The 16,479-nt window shown below is 44.0% G+C and overlaps 1 protein-coding gene across 1 annotated transcript in view; it reads left to right on the top strand.

The window, feature by feature from the left end:
• The window catches only part of LPHN3 (latrophilin 3), a gene marked incomplete at its 5' end in the record, with an annotated part of 87,390 nt that overhangs the window by 32,577 nt on the left and 38,334 nt on the right, over positions 1-16,479 (top strand). Inside the window, 2 exons of the mRNA XM_009581750.1 lie at positions 6,750-6,816; positions 8,191-8,282. Of these exons, the coding sequence (XP_009580045.1) occupies positions 6,750-6,816; positions 8,191-8,282 (159 nt within the window). The remainder of the gene's footprint in view (positions 1-6,749; positions 6,817-8,190; positions 8,283-16,479) is intronic.

Here is a 16,479-nt window from a genome sequence, read left to right as displayed (position 1 = left end):
CTTTTTTTTTTTTGCTTTCCCTTGTCAGGCTGCCTTTCCTCTGTCATTTTAACTGAGTTAAGGGCTCAATCTGAAGGCATAAATAGCAATGAGCCGGTGGCGGTTTTAACGCTCTTTTTTAGCATAGATCGGGTCAGGCCATGGCAGCAGTTGATACTCTGTTAAATTCAACTGCAAAATTTTTGCCTGAAACCTTATTGGTATACATGAACCTGATGACTTGCAGAAGCAAATCTGTAGAGCAGTGGAGCTGCTCATGATCCATTACCATGCCAGCAGGTGGGCTTGGATCCCATCTGGATATTTGCGTTGTGTTCCTCCCATGAGTAGAATAGCAACCTGAATTTGTATAAATGTCTTACTTTGTGGAAAGGAAATGGCCCACACCAGTACGGGTAGGAGGGAGTAAGTTTTCAAGGATCTCTACCAATTTATCCAAAGTAGTTTGACCGACTTTGACAGGCCTAGGGGGCAAAGAAAAAGTAACACAACAGCTGATTACAGTTTCTGGAGAAGACTCTTTCTATCAGCTGCTACCTGCTTTCTGTCCCAACCAACTCTTCTGTTCACATCCCCTCTTGAGCGATATGTAAGCCCCCATTGAATCAGTATTGAAACATTCTGCCTTGTCCCTTTAGACGAATTTATTCTTACTGTGGTGTTTCTACAGAGGACCTATCTCTTCACAGTGGCCTACATGGGACATGTTGAGCCTCAAACATGTTACAGCCAAAGGGCCGTGAGTCCAGGTCCCTGGAAAGCCAGCTGAGATGCTCCCGCACATCTGTCATCGCCGGAGCTGTGTCCCCACCATTCTGGTTCAGTCTGGTGTTTTAGTGGCTGCCTTCCAGGCTGTTCACCCTATGACTTCTGCAGCATTACCGTCGCAGGGCTTGTAGCACCAGAGCAATCCTTTTGACTTCTATCTCAATATTTTGGACTGCCTACCAAGAAAACCCAGCATTGCAGCTAGTATGCGACGAAAGCTAGCGCCAACTGCATTTTCTAAGAGTGCTCTATAACTGTTTGGTGTTGAAAATGTCTTACTTTGTTCCCTTGTAGTAAAAGGACATCCCCAAGCCCAGGGTATCGCTTTGGATGTGAGACAGCAGTTGATTTGCATCCGCCCTCATCTCTGCAAAGTCCCTCGTGGTGCTCTGTAGGGACAACCGGAGTACCAATATAAGTTGTGGGAGATAGCGGCATGCAGCAGGCTGACTGTAGAGAGTGGGAATATACGGCACCTAACCACAGCTCCCATAAGGCACCATGGCAGCTTTGCATTGCTGAAATGTTTCCGTTCCAGTTAAAGGAATATATGGACCTTTCTGAAGCACAGCAAAATAAGCATATTCCATGGGATACGCTGCCTTTTCCCAACAGGTCTTGGGTGCCCAAATGTTTCCATGGCATGGGAGGTACAGGCAGAAAGTTTGGCTGAAATTCGCTGGAGGCAAACAACAAAACTTTGCTATCTTTGTGTTGAGGAGGTAGCAGTCCTATGTCTGTGCCGGTAAAATCTCTCTCCGTCCCCACAGCATCAAGTAGTATTTTTAATGATTAAACATGTATATATAATATTTTGCAAATAAATATTTACAGGGATTTGCAGAGCCTAAAATATTTATTTATAATCTCTAATTCCAGAGTGCACAATTTTATCACGTTGTCATAGTGGAAAATAAAAAACATACAATGTGTTTTGTATAACTATCATGCTCCATCTGGTTGATGGATGATGATGTATTTTTCTGTATAATGTTATTAGAAGGGTAGAACTGATTAGAATTTGTAGTGAACTATATGCCAGGCATACATAATTTGATTGCAAGAAGTTGCTTGGTTTTGCCGGGTTTTGTAAAACATCCTCTGGAATATATTACTTGCCTCCCTCCATTATTTACTGCATTTGTTTAAGCAGGACTTATGGAGCTGTTAGTGTTACTTGTTTTTTGCCTGGCATTTGGTGCCACCATTCATACATCTCAGAATGATTTGCTTAGACACCCAATGTAGGTTTTCTTGATTTCATTTTCCTTTCTAAATCCAACCCTCCTGTAACACGTGCCCAGATTACATAGCCAGGAACAGGCATTTGTTCCTCTCTCTGTTTATTTGTTCATTACTTGGTGCTTGTGGTTTTCTGAAGCATCCCATGTCCTAGTATTCATATTGGCATTTTGGAGTAGCTGCCCAGTAAAGATACTCTCTTACACTTAATTATTCCAAGGATTGGAATTGATCCTTTTCCTTTTACTATTTTTTTGTTTAAGAGCAGTTCAAACCACTCATATTAGGAGATTAATTTGCCTTTATAACCAAGCAGCAGAGTAGTAATTCCATTAAAAGATCATCCCATTCAGGCTAGCAGGGACTATTCATGTGAGCAAGCTGAGCCGTGTTTGGCCCTTTCCCCCAAATAAATCAGAAATGTTGCATCTCACCTTGTTCTGATTGTAATTTCTAAAATAAAGGTGAAAAGCAGGAAACCTCACTGCAGATAGCGTGGTCCCCCAACATTGCCAAAGTGTTTCTGGTGATGCTCATGTGAACTTCCAAGTGACCATTTCTTATGGGCCAGGTCTTCAGCTGCTGAGTCTTAAATGGCCACGTCTCAAGTTTTGCTGCAAAAAAGAAGATACTGGGATTGCAGTTTTAAAAAGTTACATCATTTGCCTTGTCCTGTATGTTGTCCAAATCCGTCCATCTCCCGGCCGGATCTGATCTCAAGCATCATGGTGGGCAATGCTGCGAAATGCAGGGGGAAAATAGCATTTGCAGTTGTTGTTAGTGTTTGAAAATAACTTGTGTCTAAAATTCAGTAAAAGCTGGATTAAGACTTTAGCAGCCTCCCTTTGAGAGGACTCACTCAAGTAGCAGGGCGTCCAAAATCAACAGCAAGAAGCTATTCCATATTCTCATGCTGTCCTGGGTTTCCTATCAATGCCTCTTACAAATCTCGCAGGAAAACGGCTATTGAATGGTTCAATATATTTTAGAAAACATACTTGTAGGTATATTCATCCACTGGTGATCAAATTCATTGTGACAGGAATCTCTCTATTGTTTCTGCCCCCCACCACCACCTTTTGGTATGCTATAAAGCAGGATATACATGGTAAGCAATCCAGCTGTCAGAAAGCAAAATGAAAGCCCGGTGTATGTACACAGCCTCCAAGTCCATCAGCCAGCCGCCGACATTTTATGCATGTTAATGTTGCTCGGAAAACAGCTTCTAACAATACAGTCTGTCTTGGGTGGCTCCACTGAACTTTCTTCAGTTTTCGTGACGGGTATTTGGAGGAGGAAGCATGAGCAATGTGGATGCTGGACTGTGTTAAGCAGAACCTATATTGCAGTCTTGATAGGCATGGCTTGTGCATACATATCCCATTACCGCACCCAGACAAGGAGGCTGTATAGCCACGTGAAACAAACCGCTGAGCTCCCATGAACAACATGATATGTTTAGGGCTCTTCAAATTTTATGGTCCAATGGCAGCTAATGATTGTTTATTGGTTATATTTAATGCACACCAGGGATAGTTTAGTATTTGATTTCTCTTCATGCAGAAAATAGAGTAAACTCTTTGTAGTCTTTATTGCTTGGGAAAAGCTTTAGGAGAATATAGCGACTTGTCACTGTGGAAAAGGAGGAAATTAAAAAGTAAAGGAAAGCAGTGCCACGGAGCTCGTTACGAGCACTGAATACGCTGGTGTGACTCTTGGAAGAAGCAATGGGATTTTGAGCAGCATTCCCTACATCCACGGACTTTCAGATAATCCGCTCTGCCTTGTACTGAGCCCTGAAGCAGCTCATTTGCTTAATGGCAGCGGAGTCTAAACTTTAATGCAGCAAGTCCGTGTTCACAGTGCAGCTGCGCATGGGGGGTCAGAAGTAACTCGGCAGCCCAAGATTAGCAACTTTGGGAAGTGAGTTGCCTGATTGCTTCCTTGTTTTGAGGAGCTCATTTATGCAGCTCATTGTGCGTGTGGGTTTTTGTCTTTTAAGGGAAGAAAAGCTCAGTGTGGTACTTGTCTGATTAGCAATTTACAGCTCCTCAACGCAATTGGCGGGATGCCTGTGTTTTGCTGTTTTGGTCTTAATTTGCATTTTTAATGAGGTATGACTTAAACAGGTTCAAAGTTGCATCTCTTCCTGATGACCACAAAAAAATGACTTTTTAAAGTCCCTCTGCAGATTAGAGGCAGTCCTGCAGCTTTCCTTTTAGTCGCCCAAGACTGCGTGTCATACATAGTTTCATAGAAAGGCGATTTTTCTATTCAAACAAATAAAAAATGACATCACGTTCTTTAAAGTGTGCAGAGAGGCGGAAAAAAGCCTTCTCTGGTTTTCACAAGCTGTACTCTTGCTTAGATGAAGCCATCTCTCGTTGGAAGAGGGAGGACCTTTTGCTCCATGCCTGTCCCCAGCTTATCCTGAGGGCAGGACCTGGCTCCTCAGCTGTTTCCCATGCACAGCATCCATCTCTTGTCACTGAATTGTGCTCCACAACTGAAGAGGCAGATTTTTTAGGGGAACGGTTGGAAAATTTCATCCATTTGGCTAGCTGGAAAGGAAACCGGTTGCTTCACGCTTCTTTGCTCAGCCCAGCACAGCTTTTCCCTCGTGCTGTATTTCAGCTTTCACCGATTTTCCCTGCGTCCCAATCTATATGCATTCAAAAACAGCTGCATCAGATGTGACCATGCGGCTGCCCATCATGCTTTAAGGAGTAAAGAGAGGGTTTATGTCTTTCCTCTTCCCTGGGCTTTCCAAGAGCCAGCTCGCTCTTTGTGCTGAAGGAAAACCAAGTTGCTTGGTAATTAAAATACACTGTGCTCCCGACTCCTGTGCAGCAGGGACTGGGGGATGTTTTGAATGTTAAACTGGCAAAAAAGTTCAAAACATTTTAATTTTAAAAAAAAACCCAACCCTCTGCGTCCACTCCCACACACCAGCACTCTTATTATCAGTAGAAAAAAGTTGTGGGGCTGCATATTCCCTGATTTATATGTGGCAGCTGAGGCTTAAGCACTAGTTACACGTTTTTGCTATGGGATGGGGTAGGTATAAAGTCTGAAATGCCGTGTAATGTGTGAGCTGCTGCTCTGCGGATGTCTTTTTTCAGGGATTGGGGGGAGGACTTTTTACAGGGACTTCATTATCCTTGAAACCTCTATTCCTCTGTCAAATCTAGTTGCAATTGGGCGACATTTCAGGTGTTATTATGGGTGATACACAGATGTCATGATCACATAAACCCTTTCCTATAGGAAATCAGACTCAAATAGTTTCTAGTTACTCGTGTTGTTCCGTTACCAGCTGCATCTAAATCACCTTGAACTTCAGCAGCCGCAGAGGAAACAAGATTTTCCTGCAATCGCTCTGAAAGCCTCTGTTTGCCTCTCACATTAAGATTTTGATGCTGTCACACGTAGATTTTGGATGAACAGCTGCAGAAGCAGTTCAGGAGTCATGGAAGTGACGGTATTTTAATTTGTGACAAATAGCGGTATGACCATATATATATCAATACATCTTCAACACTGATGAGACCTGAAATTTATATGGTGAGGGAGGGATGTGAGAAGCTTTATCTACATCTTTGAATTTATTCATATCTTGGCTTCTCCCAGTCGTAGAGGTTCAAGGCATGTTTTATTCTCTCGGCAGGCGGGTCCTGCTGATCTCTTCCCTGGGGCTGCTGGCACAGCCCTTTCCGCTTGTTGCAAAGTCCATTGGAAGGGAAAAAACATTCAGCACGTGCACTAGAACTGTCATTTGTGAGAACTGCTCTCTCTTCCACCGTGATAAATTCATATATACAGTTCCTGTCGCTTGCCTAATTATGAAATTCCATCGGATGTTTAGTATAAGAGTGGTTTTATGCTTTCTTAGTCCTCTGTATATAAACGGAGCTGTGATTTGCAGTGTTGCAAACACGACAAGATATTATTATTTTAAACATCATGCGAAACTTTCTTGGAATTTATATTCGTCTGTCTTGTAACCAGTCACTTCCATTTTATCTTCCTGTCGCCTAGAATGAACTAGGAATGGAAATGTAATTTCCCAGGGGCCTTAAAAAATGTGGGGAGTATTAAATGCGGTTGAAATTAAGTGATTAATAATTTAGTTTTAGGCCATGAATCAACTTCATGTGATAGCGCAGACCATATGCAACCCTCGAAACATTAGTGGAAACAAAACACTCCGGAGGTTCAGGGAAATAAAACGCTCTGAAGGGGAAGTTGCTGAACCTAATTAAACCTCAGCCTTCTGTTATCCAAATTGTCCTTCCTATTTGCACCCAATTTGCTCTGATCTGCTTGCCAGAGAAACATCATCTCACTTGACAGTTGACAGACAGCTTGCATTGCATCAGAGCCAGAGAGGGAAGAGGAGCTTAAAGCGAAGAAGCAGCTCCATGGATGCTCATCGGACCCCTTCCTTAAAAAAACCCACAGTTTTAAGGGTTTTTTTCCAACAGATGCAGAAAGCCTTAGCAACTAGGCCTTGTGCCATTTTCTCCCTGCTTCCTCCAGAGGTAATTATCTTACTCCATCAATAGCGCTGTCAGAAATTGGGCACATAATTCAGCATTTAAATGAACAAGCAATGTAATATTTCCTGTCTCCCATCGGCGTGTTTTGCAGCTCACATTCTTCTCTGTCACTCGCTCACTCTTGATGTATGTCCTGGGTGCAGTCCTTGAATGCCTTCTCTCCCCTGTGTTTCATTACAGATGTTGGCTCCGACTTGACACCTACTTCATTTGGAGCTTTATAGGACCGGCAACCTTGATAATTATGGTAAGAACTCCTAATTAACTACTCCATCTCTCAGGTCAAGAAATAAAACTTTTGCTGTCCATTTACTCTTTATCTTTAATTTACACAGATTAATTTGAGAAAGGCATGTTCTTCTTTGACCCCACCTGGCACAAGCAATTAGACCCTCATTACAAGAGGCTCTTGGCATTGCAAAATACTTGATCAAAACGGGCTGGGGAGCTTCAGAGCGGGCGCTTGCAGAGTTTGGTTTCTACCGTTGGACATCTAGAAGTGCCAAATTCTATTTTGATGCCCCTCACTGCCCCCCCAACTTTTGAATTCCAGAGCGAAGCTTTGCATCGATCATGCAAAAAAAGGGAAATCTGGGGTAGGGGGAATGAAATAAAGTCCAAACTGGAAGAGAGGTTTGATGGGGATTTTTCCTCCCTGGCAGAAGTTGAAGCTCGTGTGACTTCACGGTTAGCACATTGCCAGCATATCAGCTAACACAGCAACAAAGGTAGAGAACCCAATTTTAGAGGCAGCTAGAGTTTTCTTATACTTTAATCGCTACAATATGGCTTAAATAAACCATCCTTTGTTTTGAATAGACTACGGTTTGGCTAGCACAGCAAACCAGAGGCTCTCACTTCAATGCAGACATTGTCCCTGCTTCTCCTTCTCCTGCAACTGGGGGCCGTTTCAGCAGCCTTCCACATCAGGGAGGGGGCCGCGCCACCAGCTACAACTGTTGGGTTTTTTTCCCCTTAAGCAATTCATTCATAAAAAGATATCTTCCCCTTTTGACTATGTCTCAAACCCTGGCCTGGACTTTTGGGGGAACTCCTTTCCAGGAATTGGCAGCCTTGTTAACACTGAGGCATTGAAACACCATCGCATCTTTTACAGACCAAATCAAACTCCTTTTCCTTTTTATTTTTCAACTTTGCATTGTGCTAAGCATCTTCAGCAGTCATGATTTCCCTGCCCATCTCCCCCATTTAAAAGATCTATTTACAGAAAAAGATGGGCTTTTGCTTCATTACAATGGGGCCGGTGAAGCAAGATGTTTGGAGTGACTTTTCACAACTGTACACCTCTCAGACACAGAAGAGCCATTAGAGCAAGTATTTTCAATTTTCCATAAGTTCATTTGAAGCGCTATAGTTGATGTTGGAACCAGCCCCATATCAGTAACATACACAGCGCCGTGGCTTTGGTAACGCTGTGGCATCACCAGTCCTGCAGTCTATAGGCCAGCTCACCTTACAAAATGCTTGGCAATTTTCTGTGATTTAGTCTCTATAAAACTGTAGCAAGAGCTAATTTCCTACAGCAGAAGAAGCTGACTTTCTCCCCATCATGTTGTGCCATGTCACGTAACTCTTTTTTTTTCCTTCCCCCCCATTGCAGCTTAATGTCATCTTCCTTGGGATTGCTCTCTATAAAATGTTTCATCATACTGCCATACTGAAACCCGAATCTGGATGTCTTGACAATATCAAGTAAGTGGCTGGGTTTTTTCTTTCTCTCTGCCTGTTTTTGTCTTTTGCTCTTTATGCCCCCATTCCTCTCTGAGGAGCGTACAGGAGAACCAACTCTGTCTGCAGCAGTGATAACCAGGGGCAATGCGTTGGGTTATGGCACTGCAGAGTGGTTTCTAATAGGTACCAACAAGTGGCTGATGATGAAGCACTGTCTTTACTGGGGTTTGGCTGCCAGTGGTGGCATTTTCCATTCAACTTTGCATGAAGGAAGCAAAGTTGCATTTGCTGTCCTTGAAGCAGCTAACCTCCTAGTCCCTCTACGTAAAAGGACATCATGCCCGATAATTACCAGCTAATTATTGCAGTCTCTACAGGGAAGGTGTTGAAATTGTTGATCATTACTATTTCTCTGTGGTCTGAGGGCAGCAGTCTTACTTTTTTCTGTTTGTTTTGGCCCCTGACAGATTTAATGACCCAAATTCTCCCCAGAATCTGATTAGTTTCAGCAAAGTTACCGGGGGTTTTCCTGGGGGTGCCCACATCAGGGGATGTGCATACCAGCCAAGGCATGTTTTGCCCTTGGACTTGGTTAACGTCCAAGCCTGGGCATCTTACTGTCTAGCAAGCTGCTTCATTGTATTGATGGAATATTAGTCTCCGTCAGTGCCTGTGTATTCAAGTACCTCTGGCTTTAATTACTCACTTCAAAAATACAGGTGGGATTTCAGGTGCAGCGCGTGATAAGGTAGGGAGCCTGCTAATTAATAAAACCATCTAATGAACTTCAGGAGGAGGAAATTGTTGGGAGTCAGCACTTTGCTGCCTGCCCAGGAAAGGAGAGCGTTGTGCAACACGGCTAGAAATTGCTTCTCCACTCTTTTCCATGGTGGGAGCTGGAGAAGAGGTGCAAGGAGAGCTCATTAGGAGATGACTGAATTGCACGGTTGCAAGGCAGTTCTCAGCAAGGTGGTTGTTCTTACTGCTGAGCTGCTCTCGCAGATGCAGCTTTAATTTAAACTAGGTCAGTCCCCCTTTACAACTTCCCCAGCAGGCAAGGCTGGCAGTGCCGCTGGTGTGCCATGACCTGGCATGGTCCTTTGGGTGAAGTTTTAGTTTCTTAGGTGCAGCTTCTTCTTCGAGGGTTGGGAGGAAAGGGGACTGGAACCCGTACAAATGCAGGAGACCCCAGTGAGCCCGGGGACTCGCAGGGCGCTCATTCACTGTGTCTGTCCCTGCCCAGGTTGCGGACAGGCTGCTCAGCGGTGTGCCTCTGTTTCTCCTGCCATCGCTCAGCTATAAGATGAAATTGGAGGAGCAGTCCCTCCTGGATGTCCAGAACTGATCCCAGTGTGATAGTCTTTCATTCGGTCTTGGATGAGGCATTAAAGGAGTGGTACATTTAATAACACTTATTAATATGACTACTTGTCATGCATTAGTGCTATGGGATTGCTCGCTGAGAACAGTCTTTCTAAGGTTACCCACACAAAATCTGTCTAGAAAGCCTTGCAGTATGACATTTAAATTAAAAACTGCGGGGAAAAAAAACAAAGCCCTTATAATTGAAGCAGAAATAATAATTGCCTACTGAATAATCTTGCTTGTGCTAATCTCTAGTATCTTTGTTTAAAATGCCAGGAATTTATACAACCAGTTACATCAATTATAATGTCATTATAAAATATTTTATAGATTCTTTGGCAGATGAGTGTCTATTCCTGATTTGACTTCATTAAAATGTTTTGAAAACACAAACAATTAAAATACTTTTAAGTATGTTGCTGATACTCTTCCAAACATGTTGCTTCATTACAAATTATTTTTTATGCATGAAAAAATAAGAGAAACATAATATAAACTCAGGCAGACCCCAAGCTCACCCTAGGAAGTTTATCAAAACAAGAATTTCAGAAAGGACTTGATTGTAATTTCTGAATACCTAAACAGGACAAAGTTAAGTCTCTAAATCCAAGGCATGTGTTGTCTCAATATCGGATATGCTTGAGTTAGGAGAAGGTGCAGATTTTTAACAGGGAAGGGAATTCACCTTTGAGGGAGCTTTCCTAGGGATGTGAGGGGCTTGCAATCTCTGGAAAACTTTTAGGTAAGGTCATAGTCATCTTCTAGGTAAAATTGTAGTGGTCTTCTAGGTAAGATCGTGGTCTTCTTCCAAAGTCATTGGCTCGACCTCAGCTGCAAAATGTGGATATGGTACAGCAGCTCTGGAATAAAAAGCCACAGAGCATGTTATTTCACAGGTGACCAGGAAGATCCTTTCTGAGCTTACCTCCATGGGTCTATATGGTTGGTGAAAAGACAGATCTGTTTCTCAAGACGTGCGCTGCCTTTGCTGGGTCTCAGCATGGTCCCAGAGCCTTGCATCTTGTCTTACCGGTTTATATTTAAAAAACCAAACCAAACCGAGGGCCTGCATTGGAGGGCCCCTTGCTGCCATCTGTGTGTGACAGCTTTATGGCACATGGGGAGCTGAATGGGAGTTTGTTCTCCCAGTTCATTTCCTAGCACTGTTCTGTGTTAGGCTGTGGTGAAGCTCTCGCAACATAAATCCTGAGCCTGTTCAACAACAGCAAAATACTTGATTCCCTATGGCAACATAAAAATAAAAGCCATAAAATATTTTAATAGGCTGTTAATAAGCGCCTCTGCAATCTGGTGCTTGCCTATGTCACTTTAAAGGTTAGAAATACATTATGAAGTATAGAAAATAGAGAGCCAAATAACTCCACTTAAATTAATGAACTTGATAAGGGATCAGGTGTCACCTGGGATACCTTTAATTACTGCACCAACAGAAAAGCCATTCAAAGGGCAGTGCCTGAACCAGATGCTGTGTGGCTGAAAGATTTATAGGCACTGTGCAAAGTTGTAAAAATAAACTTCCCTAACCTTCAGGAACAGTCCCTGTATTATTGTGCCAGCATGGGAGAATCTGACATTCCCGCGGTGGAGCACTGGTTACCCAGGGGTTACCCAGCAAGAGATTTGATGAGTACAGAGCTGGTTTATTTTTTACCCAGCTTAACTTTTCCGGCTTAGCCCAGCACTTTCAAGAGGGAAGTAGGGTAGCCACAGCCTTCCCCCTGTGCCGAGAGCATCCTCCCTGTATGGCAGGTTGGTACTGAACCGATTCAGTGGGTTGCACCCGCTGAGACAGGAAGGTTCATACTCTAGTCCTGCTTTTGAGGCATGTTGCCAGGAGAAGATGTGAGCTCGTGTATGTGGGATATGTTGTTCGGAGCTGCAAGAGTTTCTGTGCCTGCTGCTAATGCCAGGAGGGCAGACTAGCTTCCATTTCACAGCAGGTACCATCACCAAGAGTAGCATGCTTTTACCTAGGACCTTTTGAAAAAGTTGTTTGACTTCTTCCTTCAATATGTTTAAACAGAAATTTTAAGGGTTTGCCCAGGGTAGGGATCTCTTCTGCCTTTTAAAGATCACTTTAGTACGAAACGATGCAGACAAGGGTGCTGAAACGGCTGCCTCTTGGGTGGTGTGTGTAGTTTCTGCCCATGCCTCCCCAAACACGGAACGGGAGGGGATCTTCCTTCCCAGCCTTTTCCAATGGCTGTTTCTGGGTGCTCGAGGTCCACTGTGGCCATTGCTCTTTCATCTCTTCATGGCTTTTTGGCAAACAGAGGTGAGCAGAGATAGGCAGTGAGGGGCATCATTTAGTCTTTGGTAGCTCTGCTCACATCACTTTTATCTCGCTCATGGCTCATCTGAGAGCGTAAGTGAGATGCAAAGGGTGCGCGAAATTGCTCATGAGCACAAACTGATTCACTGTCAACAAATGGAACTGGGAAGGCGTTGTTTCAGAGGATTGATTCCCCCAGCCCTTATGAGCTTGCAGGGAAGACAGATCTTTCAAGCCAGGGACTACGCAAGCTTTTTGGATGGCAAAAGCCTGCTGTGCTGCTTGCATCTATAGCCTGCGAGGTGGAGACTATAGGCGTATTAGTGCAGTATTGATGCACTCTAGCTAGCAGGTGGCTCCTCGCGAGGACGTGTTACCAGCTGGAATACTTTGGAGCAGCTGTGAGGCTGTTTTACTGGAGGTTGCTGCTGTGTGGAGTGATTTCTGGAGTCGAGCAGCTCGAATTCTCTCCTTCGTGCTTTTCCATTGTGCCGGGTAGATGTTAGATGTGCAAAATGTCTCAGACTGTCATAGGCAGGGGTACACTGAATCTTTTTTATATTCACATTCCTGTAGGAAGCCTTATGTGACAAGTGAGTAGTCCAGCACAGTTCTTCAGTTTTCCATCCATCAACTCCTTTCCGGGTGGTCAGACATGTACTGTGGCTGCTTGTGGTCCTCACACACCAGGTTTTCATCTGACCCGTGCCAGATGCTGCAGCATGACAAACCATCCATCTGTTTCCAGATGCTTAACCCCCATTCTCTGTGCAAAACGGAGGGTTTCAGATGAACCCCGTCCCCAAATGCTTTTGCTTTGTGTGGCAGTACAGTGCTTGTTCTGCAGCCATTTAAATACTGTTCATTCGAGTCATCGTGGTGTTAGTAAAGGGAAAAAAAGAGGGGCTACACTGATGGTAATCCAGCTGTGGTCTTCACCATATCTACTGAAATCTGAGGTCCTGTCTCCTGTATGCTGTTGTTGTGCACAATGTGGGACACATTAGTTACTGACATGGAAAATTGATAGAAAATTGGGTGGGGAGAGCAGCTATTTAGTTCAAAAGGCAAGTCCTATAAGCGGATTGAAAGGATTCATCAACGGGGCCAAGGAGCTGCTGTGCCTGAAGTTACACAGGGCGTCTCCAAATAGCCAGAGGGGAGAGGGTGAAACCTCCTTTCTCCTAGCAAAGACCAGAAGCCATCCTTTCTCTTCCTTGCAGACATAACCTTTCCTTTGAAGTTCCCACGGGTGCCCATCCCCTCTCCCCTGGCTCTGCCTGGCTGCGATTGGGTTTGTTAGCATTTCCCCCAGCCAGACCAGACTTCCTGACATTCTTCTGCACTGCAGTATGTGGCAACGAGATTTTATTTTATTTACTTTGGAAGGGTGACGCGTCGGCCGTAGTTGCCAAGTGCAGTTGCCGACCCACTAGAAAGAAGGCAGGAGGCAAAGGGCTTTGTCAGCTCACTTCTCTTGTTGTCCCATTTTATTGCGTTATTGTTTTAGGGTGTAGCTTGGCTTGGCTTGGCTTGTGCCATAGGCCACCTGGATGCTCTTCGGAAAGCACAGCTTGTAGGGACATCTTCAAAGAGGAGCGTGTCAGGCTGTAGTCCTGGGTTTGTTGGAAAAGCTCATCCAGTGCAATAGAAACCCACCCAAAAGTCATCCTGGAAATTTAATTTTCTTTCTTTCAGACAGGGAGACCCAGAGTCTTATCTGGGAGCTCCTTTTGTTGCTAAAGAGGCACTATTAATTAGGGGCCTTGAGATAGTTTAATCCTGGCATTAATCACTGTAGTTTTGTTGCAGCTTTCTTCCCTCTTGTGGAAATCTGCTCCCATCCCATCTTCTGCAACAACAGAATAAGCACTATATCAAAAACGTGAAATTCCCTGGAAAAAATGTATTTATTCTGAACATGCAGGAGAGAATGTTTTTAGGTATTATGGCCAGATTCACAAGAACGCACGCTGAAATCCCATTAATGGGGATCATGCAGAAATGTTCTGCACTGCAGTCTTCAGAAATCAATCCCCAAATGACCAAAGCAAGCCCCCCTCAGCTCGCTGGCTGCCATAGGAGCTTCAAATGGTCCGGGGCTAAAGGCACACAGCCCTGATTTAATGGATAAATAAAAAAGTATATGTTCTCCCAAGTTTGTGACTTGAAACAAAACTCACACCATACTCCTTTATTTATTTTTTTTTTTCCTTGGGAGTCTCTTGCTCACAGGCTTACAGAAATAAATCTGAGAATGTGCAACCTAAAAGCCAAAAGTAGGAGCCAAACGCAAAGACTCAATGTTGATTTTTACTATATAAAACTTCACAAAGCCCAGCCCGGGCTCTTTTAGGGAGTCCGGCCCAGGGTGGGGGAGGCGAGGGACGAGGAGCATGAGGCACAAAACTGAGAAGCCCCTTTTAAAAATATGCCTCCTTTACAAACCGTTGCCATATCCCGCTCTCCCCATATGTTGTATGGGTGTAAGTGATTATCTGCTCATTTTCTTGCTTCAACATATGTATTTTATTTAAAGAGACATGACTAATCCCAGCCCCCAGATTAGCTTGTTGTTTCAGTCCTGTGGGTTTTCTTAAGTCATAAAAAAATCCTCAGAGTTAGATAGAAAATTGAAAACAAAGGTTAAACAGAACTTCCAAAAATCATCTGCGGAAATGTTTAAATTAAATCCTTGATTTAACACAGCGGTATTGTGCTGGCAGGAACAGAGGTTTACCAGTCTAGTTTTATTTACTCAGCTGATTGAAATGCAGAAAAAGTAAACATCCTGGGTTTGGTGCAGTAAGGAACGAGTTAGAGTTTTGAAAATGCAAGATTTGTTCTCCTTCGGTAGGAAGAGCTTACATTACCGATGCAGAACAATAATTTGTAGCAGATATCCTTTTATTAAAGGAAGATTAATTTGTGCTTTATTCTGGCCATTTTAGAAACAAGTGAAAGTAGGGAGACAATAAGGATTATTGCATCTTTTTCTAAGACTTAAACTTATCTATCGGTTTCCAGATCTTTTTTGTTTAATAAGACGCTACAAGTTGGAAATAGTTTGTGATGCCAAAGGGTCTGGAATTGAATATTGCATTGGGTTCACCCAGGGGACTTGACTTGCAGAACAGCAGCACTTTAATACTTCATTACTTCTGGATTTGCGGTTGCTTGGGAGTGCACAGCGAGGACATGGTACAATGAAAGGGTCCAGCTCTGGGGAGTGTGCCCAGTGCAGCATCTGGGTGCAGGAGGCCCAATCCTGTATCTTCAGCATTCTCAGTTCCTGGCGAAGTAAGGGCTGAGGGTCTATGGCAACGTGCAGACTCCTTCTTTGGAGCAGCAAGCAGGGGGAGGAGGTTACGTGCACCCATGCAGCTTCGAGGAGGTGCATGCGTTGGCGTGAGTGGTGGAAAGGACAAAAGTACAAAGGGTTTGAAACACAAGCTAGTGAATGCAAACACTTAGAAGAGCCACGGTGAACCTCTGTTAAACATGACCCGAAATCCTGACTGGCCATTACCTATACCTTATAATGTTAAATAAAACAGCAGTGCCTGTAAAGAATGAGCTGTCTGTTCAGATTTTCATACAGTCCTACTAACAAAATAGAAAGACTAACTGAGCAGGCTGTTCAAGAACAGGGCGTTGAAAATCTATCCTTCCCAGCCAGCTGTGCTATATGCAGCGTTTTTGGACTCCTCTGTCTTCTGGGGACAGCAGGCTCAGAGCACAGCAGCCCTAGGGATGCCTTTTGGAGAGGAATCATCCCTGGTTTCCTGCTCCAGGAAAGGATAATCTGATCCTAGGGAACAAAAAGAGCCCCCAAGACAGTGTTTGGGTCTGGATAAACTCGGATGAGCAATGAAGTGTGTCTTTTAACAGTGCTTGGGACGTGCAGGCAGTGTGTTTTCTGTCACCAGAAAACTTGACAGGAGTGTTTTGCAAGGATGACCAAATGATCTGGGTACTTCTGAAAATGAGGAATAGCTTTTTGTCTCCCTTGGAAAACCTCCCCCTGTGCAAAATTTAGATGTTAGCCTCGGAGTACTAAGCTGAGCATTAGAAACTGCCTGCCTCACTTTCCTTGTACAGGAGCTCAGGCTACGATCTTTTTGTCTCATGGCCTTGAGAGCGAGTACCGTGCCTTCACAAGCCCGACAGTCGGCTTAGCGTCGCCCTGGATCCTCTGTAAGAAAGCACCATGCTTCCTAGTCCTCTGGGTAGCTCAGTGCTGCTCTTATATAGCCCTCATCTGCATCTCTGCATGAGCAAACTTTGAACAGGCAGCCTAAAGCAAACCCAGAAAAATGACTTGGAGTTGGCACAAAATGAAGTATTTACAAGCTTCCTACCAAGAAAAGATACGGCACATTTATATTTTGCCGGAGTACAGAGTTTGTGAGCACCTCGGAGGCAGAAACCCTGCCGATGCTGAAAACACATCTGAGATTGCACTTCTGTCTGGGTGCCTTTTTCACCCAGTGATATTGATGGCAGCATCCGATTTTGTTTGTTGCAATCTGCTGCTGTTTGAGTTTTTCACAGAAGGGT

This window comes from Fulmarus glacialis, unplaced genomic scaffold, assembly GCF_000690835.1.
Source record: "Fulmarus glacialis isolate BGI_N327 unplaced genomic scaffold, ASM69083v1 scaffold3150, whole genome shotgun sequence".
NCBI classification, from domain to species: domain Eukaryota; kingdom Metazoa; phylum Chordata; class Aves; order Procellariiformes; family Procellariidae; genus Fulmarus; species Fulmarus glacialis.
The sequence above is the reverse complement of the archived record's forward strand: the minus strand, read 5'-3'. Positions and strand labels throughout refer to the sequence as shown.